The sequence below is a fragment of the Stegastes partitus genome, unplaced genomic scaffold, assembly GCF_000690725.1.
Source record: "Stegastes partitus isolate 25-593 unplaced genomic scaffold, Stegastes_partitus-1.0.2 Scaffold716, whole genome shotgun sequence".
Lineage (NCBI taxonomy): Eukaryota > Metazoa > Chordata > Actinopteri > Pomacentridae > Stegastes > Stegastes partitus.
Window position 1 is genome coordinate 139,707 of NW_007578447.1, and position 17,103 is coordinate 156,809.

Below are 17,103 nucleotides of genomic sequence, written 5' to 3' on the forward strand. Positions count from 1 at the left end.
TGGACAATATCAACTCTACCAGTAGCCAGTAGAAAATCAAGCCTGGTGCACAGCGAGATGTGTGCATCTTGTGAAAATATTCCCGCTTAGATTCAGTGTTTTGCTGAGAGATTCTCTTCCAACAGCAACATTCTGCTTCCACAACACTCGTGTTAATAGGTGCAGTTTTCAAAGTCAATATGGCGTCATTAACTTCAGCGAAGCCTGACCTTCCAACACTGAGCCCCTATTGTTTTCTTTTCATTCTGGGTGCTTTGTTTAGAAATAATTCATTGCTGCATTAATATTAGTACAATTTGCACACAGTGGAAATGCTTAATGCAGCTAAACCATCTAAATACCTGATAGTTTTACCCTTATTGTTGGAAGCCAAAGTCCGGCCGGAGTGTATTTTTGTATGAAGCAGCAGAAGTCGAAGGCACTCAGCTTCTTGGCAGCAGCCACTGTGCAGCTACACTGAGGTTAGTGTTGCTGTGTTTGCAGATTGTCAACATGGTAAAATGATTATTTAGTATTTAGGATATCCTGTAGAATACACAAGTGTGTGTTTATGTAATGAAACAACAAGCTGTGTTTTTGCAGGGCTGATGTAATCTAGAGTGTGTGTCCTTGTTTGTGCTTGTGTATGACGTTGTGCATTATACATACTGTTCTAAGCATTATATAACACTAAGTGGTTGCATGGTTAAGTTAATCATCTTATGAGACCTTTGGGTCTGTTTCAGTAATCGTTAGAAAAGGGAAATGTTTTCGAGTTACACTGAGCTTCTTTCAAATTTTTAGATTAGTGGATGTTTCCTGTCCATTTAACAGGCGAAGCTTTAATCAGCTCCAGCGTCAACAGGATCCTTGAACATTTTCTGTATCTATGTAGAAATAAAGGAGTCGATTCTCATTATGACTGAAAAGAGAATGTCTGGAGAAACTAAATGACTTCATCATAAGCAAAGGAGCATCACTTTCATATTCACAGATTTGCTATTGCTTACAGAGTCTTAAATATGTGTTGTAATTAGGAGAACCATGTGAGCATTCCTGCTTGTTTGGTTACACAACATGAAACATATGACAAGATGCACCAACGTCATTCCATCAGATTATCAAAGTAAAACCAATTAGCACACTTTAGCTCAGCAGTCTGTTCGTAACAAGTTAATTATATATTACAGAATTACACAATTATATATACATAGCTATATATTATAGTATATATCTATTGTTGGAATACTTGAAATGGCTAATAAATAAACTAGGAGACCACAGGGGTGAGTCCTACGTGGGAGACACTGCTCTGATTGTGATACCACCACAATCAAAAGATCATTTCGGTTCAGTGACTCGCAATAAAAGCAAAGATTCACTAAGATGCTATTAGGAAACTGAGCCCTCATCCGTTTCAATAGCACCGAGGCTCTAGCTGAAACAAAAGCTTTTGTGAGGATCACAGGGCTCACTCTACCGCCTGTAGAGACATCAGACTGGTTTATGACAGACGGGTCAGCAGGGGGCGGCCGCTGGGGCTGAAAACATACAGCTAGCTTTAACTGCGCACACGTTTAAAGCAGTGGAGATGAGTGCACATTGTGTGTAAAGCTGCAAGAAAACTTGGAGACAACACACACACATAGTTTAGTGAACCCCCCAGTGTGAGACCTATGACCTGGTGCGAGTGGGTTTCTAGGTGAGTGTGAGTCAGGGTTGCCAGGCGCAGTACCACACCAGCTACTGGAATGAAGACTAAATGAGTGGGAGAAAGACACAACACAGTTTATGACACTTGAAGATTTTGCAAGTGCTACAGAACTCTGCTAGTTTACATTTTGTCCGCAAAATATGGTGTTGCTGTTCAAATAAAACTCTTACTTTGTAGTTTGAAATAGTAGTGTAACAGTCCACATGTTCTGAAAACACCAGTTTGGACCGTGACGGTTTGGCAGAAACTGCACTTTAAAACTTACTTAAGCTGCAAACACAAAAATAAGTTTGTCCATGTAAACACACCTTTAAATTTCACTAATGAATGTCGGAGTCTCTGTATGTTTGCCTGTCTGTTATTCACTTTTCTCGACAACCGTTCATCTGATCTACTTCACACTCGCCAGGTGTGTTGTTGTGGACTTCAGGAAGTGCAGTGCCAAGTATGAAGTCATTTGGACAAGCGGTTCTCAAGAAACAAAAGCAGAAACTTTCATAGCAGTGTGTTTTCAATGATGGTCGTGGATAGTGTGTTCACAACTCGCTAAATTCAGCTCAATCTAAAGTCAAAGTGTGTAGAAACAATCGAATACCTAATGCAAAGTTGTTTTGGATGCTACCTTAAGTAGCTGTCGACTGTTCTACTTATGGTGAGGTGCAGGTGACCACGAAAACTAAATTAAACAAGCTTGTGTTTGGCGGCATGTGGATGTAATCTTATTTTAACTGGTTGAAATGAAGTCGAAAACAGATCTTTGACATTCAGACAATCACCCAGTTTGTGTTCATTGGGTTTGCAGCCCAAATCAGCTGTGTGTTTGCTGACACACCCGATTACTTCTGTGACAAATGACTTAAATCCGTGATTAAATGCAAACCGTGATTGATCAGTTGCAACCAGGCACGTTTTGAAGACCACTGCACTTACATGTCCTAATCAACCTAAATCCATGTTATTGTTGTTTTTAACTCAGTAAGCGTCTGTAGGTTTGAAAGCTTTGTAGTTTGCTTCATAAAGAATGACTGGTAAATGATGGAATAAAGTTATTACCCTTTGTCACAAAGCTTCAGGGCTTCTTCAGTGAATCGAGCGTTTGGGTTGTATTCAGTTTACTGGACAGTCGAGAGGCGGAACATGCGGCTACTGGAGAAGATGAATGGATGCTTTGATACTTATTTCCTCGTGAAAACTTATCATCAAAGGAATAAATTGTAGCTGTATCGAAGCTGATCACAGCAAGAAAAAAAAAAGCAAACCCAAGCTTTTACAGCCTCCCATCACATCTGTGTGTGTGCTGCTCAAAATGCATTGGCTAAATTAGTTCTCCTTAAAGTTTTATGTACATTTTTCCAGCTTAAAAACTTTAAAATCTTCTCCCTTAATATAATGATTTTATTCATATGGCACCTTAGTACTTCAGAGTAAAAGCAGATATCGCAAGTAAACAAGACACCAAACGAAAAATGTCACAAGATTGAATAAATCAAATAGTTACAACAAACACCTACTGTTAAGAATGAGTCATATGATAAAAGTTAGTCTTCAGAGGAGATTTATTTGCTTGCCTGAGATCTCCAGACAACGAGGCCCAAAGCTGAGGCACCTGAATAGCAAAAAGCCTGGAGACCTTCCGTTTTGCGTCAACGCTTCTGAGGCAGCAATAAGGATACAGGCAGAAGTATGACCATTCAAGACTTTAAAAACAAGCAGAAAGCTCCAAGAACAACTCACCAGTTACCAGTGAAGGATATAGTTGCTTCTGTTGGTAGCATTTCAAACTAGTCTTTGGATGTTTTGCTTGCTGATACCAAAATAAAGCTGGGCCTCTTTATGAACATTACTTAATATGATACCCAGACCAGAGGAGACATGTTGTTATGTAATTTCAGATTCATTAAGCTGCAGGAAACTCTTGGACATCCAGTTTTTTAAACTTCAGCAGGACATGAGGCAGCTGAGGCTTCAACTTAAATGGCTTTTCATACACGTGTGTGTTCATCATGAATGGCTGACCCATGCTTCAACTCTGATATGTGCAGAGGATGATGTAAACCCTCATGTGCTATAAATGTCAGCCAATTAGCCTCCTACTGTAGCTACAGTAGCTTATCAGCCTACACGGTGTTTCCATCAGCATTAGTCATTCTTAGGTATCTGGAAATCTCGCTTTCTTCATGTGTGTTTGTAGTGATTTTTATCCAAGCTGCTCTGCTATCAACATACATCAATGCGCTAAATCTTCAGAGGCGAGTCATGAGTCAGTTCAGAGGAAGTGTCAAGTCTCGTCTCACAGCAGTTACACCCGGCCTTCACTTGAGAGATGAGCACGGTGCAAAAGTCACACTTTGCAACCAAGATTTTGTTAAATCTGTGTGAGACAATATCAAAATTGGAGTTTGTTCTTGTACATGATATATATTGAGTCAAGTTACCATCTAAATATAAAATGAATTATGTAAAATTTTAAGAAAAGAGCCCAAAGGACATGCAGTTGGTGGTGCTAAATCTCCAGTATAGTGCCATTCAGTCATTGCAAAAAGAAGTGAGATGGTGAGATGACGACTGAAGGAACAGCAGGGAAACTTAAAAAGGGTGTCTTAAAGTTGTGAGAAGAATTTTGTTTTAGGTTTTGTAAGACTGAAGAGACTCCAAAATGAGATTCCTCCGTAGGGTGGCTGGTCTCTGACATCTGAAGGGAGCTTGTAGGAGAGTCACTGCTTCGAAAGCAGCCAGTTGTGGCGATAAGGATGGCTCCCGGGCGACTTATTGTGGAGGTTTTCCGTCCATGTCCAACTGGAAGACGACTCTGGGGTAGATCCAGAACTCGCTGGAGGGATTTATACATCTCATCTAGCCTGGGGACATCTCAGGTTCCCCCAGGAGGAGCTGGAAAACATTGCTGAGGAGAAGGGTGTCTGGAAAGACCTGCTGAACCTGCTGCCTCAAACCCAAATCAGCAAAATAAAATGGATGGATTCCAATCTGCAGTGGTATGCCAATCAGGCATTGCAAAAGAAAGGGTGGGGGGGGGCAGTGAGATGATAGTCAAAGGAATAGGAGTCAACCTTAAAAGGTGGTGTATGGATGTGTCTCAAAGCTGTAAGAACAATTCTGTTCAGATTTTGAAAGATCACAGACACAAGCGATCAAATTGAATTTACTCTGAAGGATGGCTGGTTTTGGACATCCGGAGGGAACTCTGGTAGAGTCGTGTCAAAAGGAGCAAGCTGAGGTGATCAGGAAGCCTCATGGGTGATCTCCTATCGTGGTTTTCTGGCTACGTCCAACTGGAAACAAACCCCGGGGTAGACCCTGAACTCGGGATTATGCATCTCATCTGGCTTGGAAGCACCTCAGGATCCTCCAACAATGCTGGGAAGAGGGTTTTCTGGATTGACCTGCTTAGCCTGCTGCCTCCATGACCCGAACCCAGATAAGTGGAAGAACATAGAAAGTGAAAGATTTCACTTGTGCTTCATTTCCAACTGGGAGAAAACAGCACAGGCTCCCAGCAGTGAGTCAAGACTGAGCCATGCGCTCGTAACATGCAGCGAGTCTCACTGATCATAGTGATTACAGAAGAAAAAGTTGCACGCAGGTACAGACGTTGGGTATAATCCACACATGTGCTGAGAACACCACGGTGCATGTATCTGCCCATTTCCACGCCCCTCCACTCACCTCCCACCTTCTTTCCTCCCCTCTCCAACCCTCCCTCCCTCCCTCTCTCTCTCCCCTCTTGAATTAAGTCCATTATTCCAGCCTGCTCTCCCTCTGAGCATGTCTGCTCTGCTCAGCTGCTGTGAAAACTCTGTGTGTGTGAACTCCTCGCGTGTGTGTGTTAAGAAGAGTTTTTATGTGTGCGCACAGGGTTGTGTGTTTTTCTAAGTGGAGCTGAAGTGCAGCCGTTCATCAGTGGAGCTGACTGCAGACAGGGGAATACTTAGATCTCACTGCGCTGCTTTTTAACTTACACGCCAGCTGCTTTTTGGACTTTTTTTTTGCACCAAAGTGGGACTTTGCCGCTGCTCTCTTTCTGCCCTCCAGGCACCATTCCCATCACTGGAATTACAGGTTTATTTATTTTTTTGCCACTTATTTCTGGAGTTTCTACCTGCTTCAAACCAATTTCTGGACTCTCAAATTTGTACAGTTCACCTGATTCCCAAAACTTTGTCCCTGAACATGCCAAAGCCTGAGAATGGGGGTTTTGGAAGCACATGAAAAGAGCTCAGTGAGTGTGTGTCGATGTGTGTGCAGCACTGTGAGCGTGTAGCCAAGACGGTTTGTCTCATATGGTCGTGTTTCTTCTGTAATGCGGTGGAAAAAACTGCGAGAAGTTGAACGAAACAATAGCGTAACAATGGAAACCGTCAGCGGCGTCAGAAGCACGTCGGGTTCAGGTGGATGCTGATCCCCGACCTGGAATGCTCTAAACTCTTGTGGAATTTGGTTCCCCTGGAAACAGACGGGCAGGTGAGTTAATGTGGACCGCGGTCCAGTCAGAAGTATTTAGGATCACAAAGTGTATTTTATCTGTGATTTCAAGTTGTCATCTTGTATACGTAGAAGATGATGTGATTAAAAGAATATCTGGGTGTGAGCTAGTGTAGTTTCTGATCATATTACAACCAGTTTGTCAAATACAATCAGAAAATAACTTCAGTTCAGGTGCCTGCTGTGTTCATGACCTGATCTTGTGCAGTACTTTTCCTGCAGCATTAAAGCCCAAAAGATCTTTTTTTTTTAAACAAGTCACACTGATGACATGTGGGCTTTTTTTCCCTAAAAGAACTGGGTAGAGCTCTGCTCTGTTGTTTCATTTAGGAGAGTCGAGTGAGTTGTCTTGCTTCGGAGAGCAGCTTGGAGCAGATCCAGTCAGGAGACCAGAGGCAGCTCTGCGAGGTCCTGACTTACTGCTGCTTCTGGGCTTTGACAACAGCCAAATGGCCGGCTACCAGCGACCAGCGGGCTGCCCTCGCCTTAGTGGCTCCTTCATTGTCTCTTATTTCAGAGGTTCTTGTAGCAGACAAGAGGTTTAAGCTGCATGACCGCAGAAAGGCAACTTTCCAACAGCAGCTGCATACATTTCTTCCCTGTAATACATCAGGTTATCCACTGTATCACCTCTTCCCAGCCCGACTGTGCAGACAGAGCTGATAAAGGGACTGACAAGACATCCATCATCCTGAGTGAGACTTGTCAAACTCTTAGGGCTGCACAGTCTTTGTGGACTACATGTGATTTATAGGCTCCAGCCTGCAATATTTCTTTTGACCACTGAAGTTTTTGAATAGTGACAATATTTTAGCCAAACTGAACGAATGCTAGCCACTGGCGTGCAGGCTGGGAAACTTTCCATCCATGATGCTGGGCCAGATGGCTCGGCACCAGCAACCAGCAGAGCGCTTTGGCCTCGGAGGCTCCTCCATTCACTGAAGCTCTTTCAGAACAACCGGGGTCTCTGCCTCGAATCTTCTCGCTTTTTCTTTCCCACTTTGTTTCAGCCTAAATCCCTTAAATACTGCTAGTCACTTTGGCTTATAACTGCTTTGCTTTGCTTGCTGTGTGTGTGTGTATGTGTGAGAAACTTACTTAATTTACTCCTGCACTGGCCCTAGACTCTGAAAATAAGACTGTACTTCTGAGCTGCATTACACGGTGGACGCAGAAACTTTTAGGAACTTTCATATGACTGAGCTTTGAACTTTTTTTTCCTTTTTTGCCCGTGTAACTCACTATAAAGGCTTGTTTCAACCCAACTTTTACTTCAATTCTTATTAAACTTCTTATTCATTGATTGTAAAAGTCATTGTAAAAGTCGCACTTTCTACACGCACTTCCCTCCAGGTATTTTGTCCTTAAATCCAGCAGCATGTTTTCGTGCCGCTCCGCTCTGCTGCATCATCTGCTTCTGCCATTGCACATCTGAGACTTCCTACGTTTTATTTTTTCTCTCTGGAAATAAAACAATCATACGCACAAGCCAAGACTTTTATTTTCGCTTTTATCTGAGCTGAATCAAAACTCAACAATGCTTTAAAGGCTGTGATCGCAGTGGGATTCAACAGCCAAGGTGGGAATGTAGCAAGACTCGAGGTCCAACTTCTTACATGCTCGCTGCACTTGTACCATGAGGTGCTTGTGAAGACACAACATTCAGCCTCTGGATTCTTCACAATCATACGCTCAACACCAACAACAATCTGGCTGCTATTTCCAACCTTAACCCCACAAAAAACAAGTCTAAACGTGGCGATAAACGATTAACCGTTAAATCAAATCAGTACCAACAATGTGGCACGCACTATTCATCCCCTGCCTTCTGAAATGCTTCCTATAATGACCACTTTTCATGCAAACATTTCAGATTTATGGCAATTTATGAACTTGATTAAACCAGTAGTAAATTACCAGCAGGAAAACAACAGGTGGCATGAAACTAGCGCTTTCAATTCCAATGCGCTTCAGATGTTTGCCATTAGCTTCCAGATGACACAGCTCAGTAAGAATGGGATCATTTAACCCTTTGTTATGCAGTTACACGCCTCCCAAACGTGGAATTTGCTGCATTTATTGTGGACGTTGCTGCTTTTTTTTTGTCTTTCTCCTCTTGTTTCTCTTTGCCAGTTTAGTGTCCCTCCGTTTCTCATTTAATCAGTTTAGATTTGCCGTTAAAGTGCACCATGCAGATCATAATAAACAGCCATAGAGTTGGGAGATGTGATAAATGCAAAAAAAAAGCTGAATTCTCAATCATCTCAACCTCCCTCCCTCCCTCCTAATGCCCCCTCTATCGAACCGGTGCAAAAGCCACCAGTTACCTGCTGTTTCAGTCATTTTGCTCTGTTAAAAAACTCCTCCCCCTCCCCTCCTCACCCTCTCCATCTCATTCTTCCTTTTCCTCCATCCATCCCTGCAGCCTTTCATTTCTCCGTCGCAGGGAGGCTTAGACTTGTTGGTCACAGGCCAGGGAAACTCTTTTCTCTGCCCGCCGGCAAAACAATTGGCTCCTTTCTCTCCATCACCTCTCGCCTCGCTCGTTTTCTTCTCCTCCATCCCTCCCTCCCTCCATCGCATTCTCCTTTTTCTCTCTTTTTTTTTTTTCCTCCGTGGGACCGTGTGCATGAAGGCAGGCAGGCAGGCTGCTGAAATGTCTATATCTTCATTCACTGCCTCCACTTTGACTCTCACTCATTGCTTCCGTCTCCTCCAAATTTCTCTTCTTTCTTTTCTCCATCATCCCCTGTCTTTCCACCTATTTCTTAGCCCTCCCTCACTTCTCTTTCCTTCTCTCTGCTGTCACACATCACCACCCTCTTAATAACTTCCCTTCATCTCTCCATCACCACCTCATTTCACCCGTTCTTGCTTCCGTTTCCCCCCTCGGGTATCTCTCCTGTCCCTTCTCGCCCTCGATTTAGGCCTCTTCCCTCCTCATCCTCCACACATCTGACCCCTCAGTGCTTCTTCTTGCCCCTGACCAGCGGTAGCGGCACCACAGGTCCAACCTCTGATATCCGTCCGTTTGTTAGTGCACGCGGTACTGTAGTGTTGCACTCTAACCTCGCTCTCAAAGGCCCGTCTCACCCCGGAGGCTGGCCTGCTTTGTCTGCCCGTCTCTATTTAGGCTGGTTTTTGACAGGACGGCTTGCACCCCCCACCTCTCTTGCTCTCTCTGTGTCTTTCTCTTTATTTTTAATCCACTCCCTCTTGGCATGCTGCTGCTCCATGTCTATTGAAGCTGAACTGAATGCAAGTGTCAGTGGGCCCAGTGGCTCTTTTTTTTTTTTTTTTTTTTTATTAAGATGCATTATGGAACATGCAAGGGGAGTTTGCGCGTGCGCGTTTGCAGAGAAGGACTTTGTAGATGAGTATATAAAAGCTCCTGCACACATGTATGTAAATGCGCTGAGCGAGAAACAATGATGGTCTCTTTAGCTCTCGATGGCAAATTTAGAAGGCACAGCGCAGGGAGAGGAACAATGAGGCCGGCGGTTCCTTTTATAGCAGCCGACAGGAGCGTAAGGCTTCACCGCTGGCCCTGTCACTCCCAGGAACTGTGACGTGAATCCTACCAATGTGTGCGTTTCTGTCTGTGTGTCGTGGGAGCTGCAGAGTGCTGACGTCCTTCTGCTTGAAATACTGCAGCGTCTTCGCAGCTCAGTGCAGAACCTTTTTCCGTTCTGCTTCAGAAAGCTGACAAAAAAGTGATAATGGGGACGGCGTTATCACTTTATTGCAAGTTTTCTGCAAGATTTTTTTGCCCCGAACCTGAACCAGACCACCGCTGTAAAACCTTCCCTCAAACCTCTTGGGATTGTGAAGCAGTGGCAGGTTGTGTTCTGCTCGTATGTGCGCTGCTTTTGTCCATTCACCAATGTGTGCGCGTTTACATACTGCGGGGTATGCGGGAGTTTATGTTCCTGTTAAGCTCTGTCCTGTTGTGTTGTGGCCTGGGAGCCATGAGCTTATGAGAGCTCTCCTGTCTCTACGCTTCAATAGCTCCATTATTCATAAAACTCTGTGCCAACAGCCTAGACGGGTCCGTGTGTGTGTGTGTGTGCAGCATGTGTGTGTGTGTGTTTTCATATGTGATCACTACAGCTTCATGCAGACATTTAGAGATTAATATAAAGTTGTACCGGTTTAGAACAAACGTGAAGAAGTTTTGAAGGATTTATTTTGCTTTAAAGACGGGTTGAGATGATGGCTGGGTTCGGGTTCGGGCCTCAAAACCACCACCGACCGAGTCATCCTCAACCAAAGACGCAAATCTGTGAAATCTTCGCCTCCGTTGGTGCATCACTTGGTAGTAAATAATCTGAACCAGATGTTAGCGCACCACATAACAAGCTGAGGCTGAGCGTCACTCCCGCTGACTCCTGTCACACAAGCACAATGGATGTACCGCGTATAAAACCTCAAATTAAAAAAAAAAAAAGTTCAAGGGTTGACCGATTGGAGAGATCGACTTTAGACTACTGTTCAAAATCCATCCACATGGGCCTCCTTAAGCATTTGAGCCTCCTTATTAAAAAGCACCATATAAAGAAAGATACTGTTACTTAACGTCTGACATTGTCACCGACAGAAAAACCTGTCTGCGGTACAGAGTCTTATTAAAAAAAAATTTCAATGCCAAGACACAGAGGGTAACAGATGAAGGGCAGAGATAGAAGGTAATTGCAAGGCGGTGGGGGGGAGGGGGAGACGAAGTAAAGATTGAAAATTGAAAAAAAAAGGGGGAAAAGCCGAGTGTCTGCTCTGTTACTGAGTGCACACTACGAGGTGCAATATAATAAAGGAGACTGTTTTCAGTGAAAGGCTTTATTGTTCTGGCTGACCGCAGAGTCCAAAGTACTGAAAGAGAGGTGTGTGTCCCATGCAGGCTTTTTTTTTTTTTTTTACAACACAACGCTCGTATACATGTAGGCTTACAAACCGGTGACCTCGTTCCTGCTTCGGCTGAGCTCAGTTGCTGGGGAGTTTAGCGATAACTCCAACAACTTCACAGATTTTAACTTTTTTAACCATGCTCGAGAGGCCACATGCAAACAAGGTTATAAATAGTCGACGCTGCGATGCTCCGAATAACTTGCAATGTCGACGATCGCTGTGTCGATTCTGATAGGAAAATCTCATCACAAAAGCCGGCAGTCTTTCGCTCCGTGCTGCTGGACTCTCTCCGTCCATTCATCCGTCCATCCGTCCACGTCACTGTCGGCTCATTAGTCACTCAGCGAGAGAAGAGATCTCATTTGGTGACAACGTCTGCCAGTGTGGAGGGGAAAAAAGTGAGAAAGGCTGCTCTGAGCTGGCAGTGCCACAGACATAGAGAGATTGTGCTTGGCTTGGCAGCGGGCATAGTGTATCTCTATCTCACACACCACGGTCAGTGTGTGTGTGTGTGTGTGTTTTGGATGCTGTCCCCGAGTCTTGCTGTAATGTGAAGAGATTATAGTGTTGTTGCCATAATGGAGGCTGGCATTAGCGCGGCCTGGCAGGGGCATCAATCTAACTCCGACTAAATATACCTCAGACGCCAGGGTATTTTTTTTTGTGTGTGTGTGTGTGTTCATGGGGGCATCCCTGGCACAAGCACGTGTATGCAAGCGGTGCAAATTTTCTGAAATCCTTCTCCCCTTTCTGTCTCTATTTTTAGGCGTCCATGCCCATGTGCGACGTTTTTTGGCCCGTCTCGGACGTGAGAGGTGAACTTGGTCGTCCTTCACTGGAGGAAGAGGAGGAGCAGCGATTTGGCCGGGAGATATTTTAAAAGATTATTACAGAGACCTTAAAAGGAAGAGCGGACATGAACTAGAAGCTCCACTAAAAGGATCCTTCAGAAGTCCTTAAAAGGCTGGTGGCTGCTTCTGATACACAGACAGGAAATATAGACAACATATGTAAATAAATTACACTACAACACCAGCGTTGGGCATTAAAGGAAAATACATAAAACTCGGTCACTTCACGGACTCGATTCTTTTTAAACGAAAGGACTTTGCTGTAAGTAGCCAAGATGATGACCATGATGATGATGATGGCGGCCATGATGGTCACCTGCAGCTCTCTGTTCCTGCTCGGTCTGGCTGCTGCTCACGCCTCCTCCAGCACCGTGACCCGAACCTCCTCTTCATCTTCGTCCTCCTCCTCCTCCTCTTCTTCCTCCTCCTCATCATCCTCCTCCTCCCCACGCATGAAGCTTTCATACAAAGGTAAGAGCAAAAAGTGTCCCTGCACCAAAGTTTGTACAGTGAGGCGACGCATGCGAAACCCACTTTCTCTGTTTGGTGTAACATCCAGCCGTATTCTTTACAGCGTAAATACGCCTGAACAGTAGCCAGCTGCAATTTGTGGTTTTTGCGATTCGCAGCCGCACGTACATAAACAGATGCACACACGCAGTAGCACGGTTTTGTGTTTCATCTCGAGCATTGTGTGTTAGAAGGAGGCAGCTCAGTGCCCAACACAACCACATAAACCAGGGATGTGTTCCATCACTGAAAGCTGGCAATTACAGCCCCAACTAACTCACCAAGGACGCGAGGCTCACCGAAGGCCGCCTGCCCGGCTGAGATATGTGCTCTCTTTAATTTCCACCGAAGGTAACATGAAGGAGGGGAAGACGTAAGAATATTTCAGTTTTATCTGACGCATGAAGGACGAAAAAAAAAAGGGGGGAAAAAAAAGCCTCTTTCATGTCAGAAATAACTTCTGATTTTATTTAGCCGGCAAATAAGCAGCACGCCGCAGCAGCTGCCTGTTTCTAATTTAACAGTTTCTTTTGTTATAAGCCGCATGTGGTTGTTAAAATAGCTCTTAGATTATTTAAGTTGTAGAGGGATGGTTTTCTGTTACCTAAGCAATAAATTGGTTACACAAGTTGACGTTTGCTGACAGGTTTCACATTTTGCTGTCAAACACCAAAAGCGACAAAAACAAGAAAATCTGTTGTGAACAAAAAATGTTAAAAAAGAAAACAAAGGTGAGAAAACGCCCACATTTTTCCATTGACACGGAAAACGCAGATTGTTGTTGGTTTGGTGTGGTTCCCATTTTGTGTTTTTTCAATTTAAAACCAAAAATGAAAAAAAACAAGAAAACAATACAGCTCAGTTCTTTTATCCAGCATCACGTGTTAAATACAGCATCTATGGATGAGATGATGTTGACGAATATTCTACTTTAAGTCACATAACATCACCATATTTCATACGAACAAGCTAATTTAGTGAAAGTTGCAGGCGACCGAGTCAATCACAAAGTAGTTTGTTTTCCTGACAGTAGAGTTCTCACATGTCACTTTATTTTGACGTGTTCATTTAACCAACAGCTCACCATCTCCAATGATTGGTGGTCTTCACTTTGCAAAGGAACATTGAAAAAAATGGAAATTACACGAAGAGAAAAAAAGACAGTTTTCTCCTTTGCTGATTTTCAATGATAATGGACATTGGAAAAATGAGCCTGTTTTTTTGTTGTTGTTTTTTGTTCCACATTTGGTTTAAAACAAGACAAAAAAACAAAGAATTGGATTATAACAAACCAAGAAACATGCTGTGTTTTCTTCTTTGTTACAGTTGATTTCAAAGCTAATAGATTTTGGGAAAACTACAAAGTGAGCCCAGAAAAATCTGTGTTTTTGTGATTTCACTAAAAAAACTGGTGAAACTTTAGTATCCAGACCCTGTAAGTAGACTAACATGTTATTTTTTAAATGTTCAACATCATAGTGGTAACATTCAAAAGTTGTTAACCTGCAGACTTGCTGACTAAAAATATGGTAACGTGCAGATGAAGAAAATTAAGTGTGTTGAAGGAATTAGTGCAGCTGGAAGACGAGTCCTGTTCAGACTGTTGTTGTGAGTTGGGACATTATTAGGCAGCTCGAGAGACAAACAACAGAACAAAACTACTGAAAAGGGACATAACAGCTGTTTTAATTAACTCAAAGACACCTGAATGTTTTAAAACTCCGATTCCTTCTCATTTACTAGAAAACAGGCCGTTTTTGTCAGTAGGTCACCTTTAACACATATATGTCGTTAGTCTCGGGGTTATTGTCACCACAGTATGGTGGGACTGAATAATAAAGTCCCTGATGTCATGCAGGCGACTAATGGGTGGCGTCAGAATCTTAATTAAAGTTATAAATCCACATTAGAACAATGGCAGACTAATAAATCCATTTTAATGTGTAAGCGAAGAGGGCTTTGGTCTTGTTTTCTTAAGCTCCTCGTCTCAGCCAGGCCAGCAGGGGAGGATGCAGTCCCTTTATTTCTTTGGCTTCTCGAGCCAAGAACACTGTTTTTTTTTTTGTTGTTTTTTTTTTTTTTTTCCTTTGGCTTGGGGTAAGTATTACAGCTTAAATTTACAAATACAAGCTGAATTTTCCTGGGCACTGTGCCCCCCAGAATTAGTTCTTGCCAGTTTGGAAACAGCATGAACACTCAATTTTTCCATTGAAACCAATATAGTATCATTACTGTTATAGGATTTTTGTCCTGCCTGTTCACAAGTGACTGGCCTTAGGACACAGCTCATAAATGTTATTTAGATACACTGAAAAGACGTGGTAATCGTCTTCATTAACCACATGACTCGCTGCAGCCCCGGAGCCAACTCACTGATTTGGATCAGAAGACTCTGATGACTTGAGGTTGTTTTGGCACCGATACTTCGAGCACCAAGTCGTTCTTAGGTCATTGTTTACTCTCACTGCAAAACTCCCTCACAAAAGAATAAGCAGAGGTCATACAGTTATAAATACGATGTGGCTGTTTACAGCACGATGCGCGTTAAACGTGACAGAGTTTGCATGCGGCAAGAATACACCGACCTCGGTATTAAACTTGCAACAGAAGGTGCAACACGGACGAACTGACTGATCGCAGCTCAAGAACTGTCTGGAATATTTACATAATCATCGATACACAAACACTTCTATCCACAAGCACGCTAGCACACGCAGACTCACACACCTCAGATCTTTAATTTTAATCAACGTGGAAGCTTCTTTAAACCAAAAACAATAAAATCACCACCGAGACGAACAATCAAATCAGCGGATGTGTGTGTGGTTGAGCCTAACAAGTAAACCTGGATGTTTTCAGAGTTGCAGCAGTTCCACGGAGTCCGGCGGTTCGAGCTGGAGCGATCCTGCTGCTTCAGCGCTCTGCTGCTGGACGAGGAGCGGGGCCGGCTGTTCGTGGGGGCCAAGAACTTCCTGCTGTCGCTGTCGTTGGACAACATCGCCAAGCAAGAGCACAAGGTGGGCCAGAAACTCCACCGAGCAAAAGTTGTGCAGCCGTAAAATATGAGGAAGTGTCTCTCGATCAATACTAATTTCCTCCTGCTGTGATTTCAACACCTTCGGTTTTAATGGAGTGTCGTGCTCGGCGTTGGCCGACGGACCTGAACCGCGCTCTCATCAGTATCTGTATATGTTTCTATCAGAAAGTTACTTCATTGCCTCGGTTCATTTTGATTACAAAGGAGATTAAGATGATTACACTGGCAGCTGATGAAAGCTGTGAAGTGGTTCCTATTTACATCCATACTGTTTGATTTCTAGGAGTCATTTGTCAACTGCTGTTATCGAAGTCAGGTCACTAGAGGTTCATGACGACAAAAAGAGAAATATCCAGAAGCATTTGACAAACATATCAATCCGAAAATCACTGCACATCTGAGACCGATCGAGTGCGTGAGCTCAGGGGAAGAAAGAGAAACACAGGATTAGTAGAGAAGGTAGGAAATCAAAGCGCTGGACGCTGATAAAAAGAAAGCATTAAAAAAAAAGCCCAGTTAATATCGAAAAGGCCTGCTGTGATTGAAACCTTATCGTAACTAATAGTCTAGGCTGCAGAGGCAAACTTCCACAAAGTACACATCAGAGCACACAAAATACTCATTGATATACACCCTATAGCTACGCAAGCAGATACAGCGCAACAGAAACATCTGTCCACAGCTGTTTGGAGTAAATTACACGTTGGGCGCGTTAGATGTGAAACCTCCGCTGGGTTTTAGGTATACGGGCGAGTTTGATTTATGACCTGGGTGTGCAGATTCACCATAGCTGGAGCTGTTTTTCCAATGTGGTCGGGCGCGGGTGGGATAAAGAGGTTAAAGACTGGAGGAGAGAGAAGCAGATGGGAAAGGACGGAAGTGGAAGGAAGAGAAAGAAAGGAAGTAGGTTGAACAAAAGTATGAAGGGGCTGAAGTGGAGGGAAGTAAGTGGAGGGAAGCTTCCGTTAGTATCCCAACTGTTGTTTTATGTGAAGTGTGATGTTTAACCCTCTGAACTCCAAGCAGGTTTTTGTTTTATTCCTGTCATGTTTTTACTCAATTTGGGTTTATATAAAGTCCTGCACCTTTATAGAAACAGCCCAATCATTACTAGAAGTAGAGCAAGTCAGAAACGTCGTCAGTGCAGTATGACACATCTGTAATGCCATAAATCGTTCAAAAAAGAAATCTAAAATTTACTTTCTTGAAAAATGATAAAATATTTTTATTGTAATTTTTCCAAGTTGCCCTGAGTGTTACCAATACTGGAAAAGAAATAGTAACTCTACAAACTGTGAATACTTTACTATTTGCATTTTTAATTTGTTTCCGTACTCGTTTCTTGTCTGCTCTGTGTGAACACTGCCTGCAGTTCAACCCAGGTCAGCTGAAAAAAGTTTCTGAATTTTATTCACATGATGGTCACAGCTGAGTCACTTAAGGCATAACGGTTGCAGCTTTACATAGTTTGCTTACTGCAAACAATTAGATTTTGGCTAATTTATAAACAAGACACGTAGAATAACATGAGGTCGATGGAGCATCATAACTTTAGGCTTAGATTTGGTTACGTTTTGACTGCCATAGAACCGTACATCACTTATGATTAG

At 43.2% G+C, this 17,103-nt stretch overlaps 1 protein-coding gene across 3 annotated transcripts in view; it reads left to right on the forward strand.

Annotated features, from left to right (window-relative positions):
* The window catches only part of sema3b (sema domain, immunoglobulin domain (Ig), short basic domain, secreted, (semaphorin) 3B), an 82,825-nt gene that overhangs the window by 40,671 nt on the left and 25,051 nt on the right, over positions 1-17,103 (forward strand). For 2 of the 3 annotated variants that reach the window (XM_008291091.1, XM_008291092.1), the window contains exons 2-3: positions 11,862-12,417; positions 15,316-15,473. In XM_008291091.1, coding sequence (XP_008289313.1) covers positions 12,222-12,417; positions 15,316-15,473 — 354 coding nt within the window. In that variant the 5' untranslated portion in view covers positions 11,862-12,221. Of the gene's footprint in view, positions 1-5,546; positions 6,173-11,861; positions 12,418-15,315; positions 15,474-17,103 lie in introns of those variants that run through there. The other variant, XM_008291090.1, reaches the window with a different exon arrangement.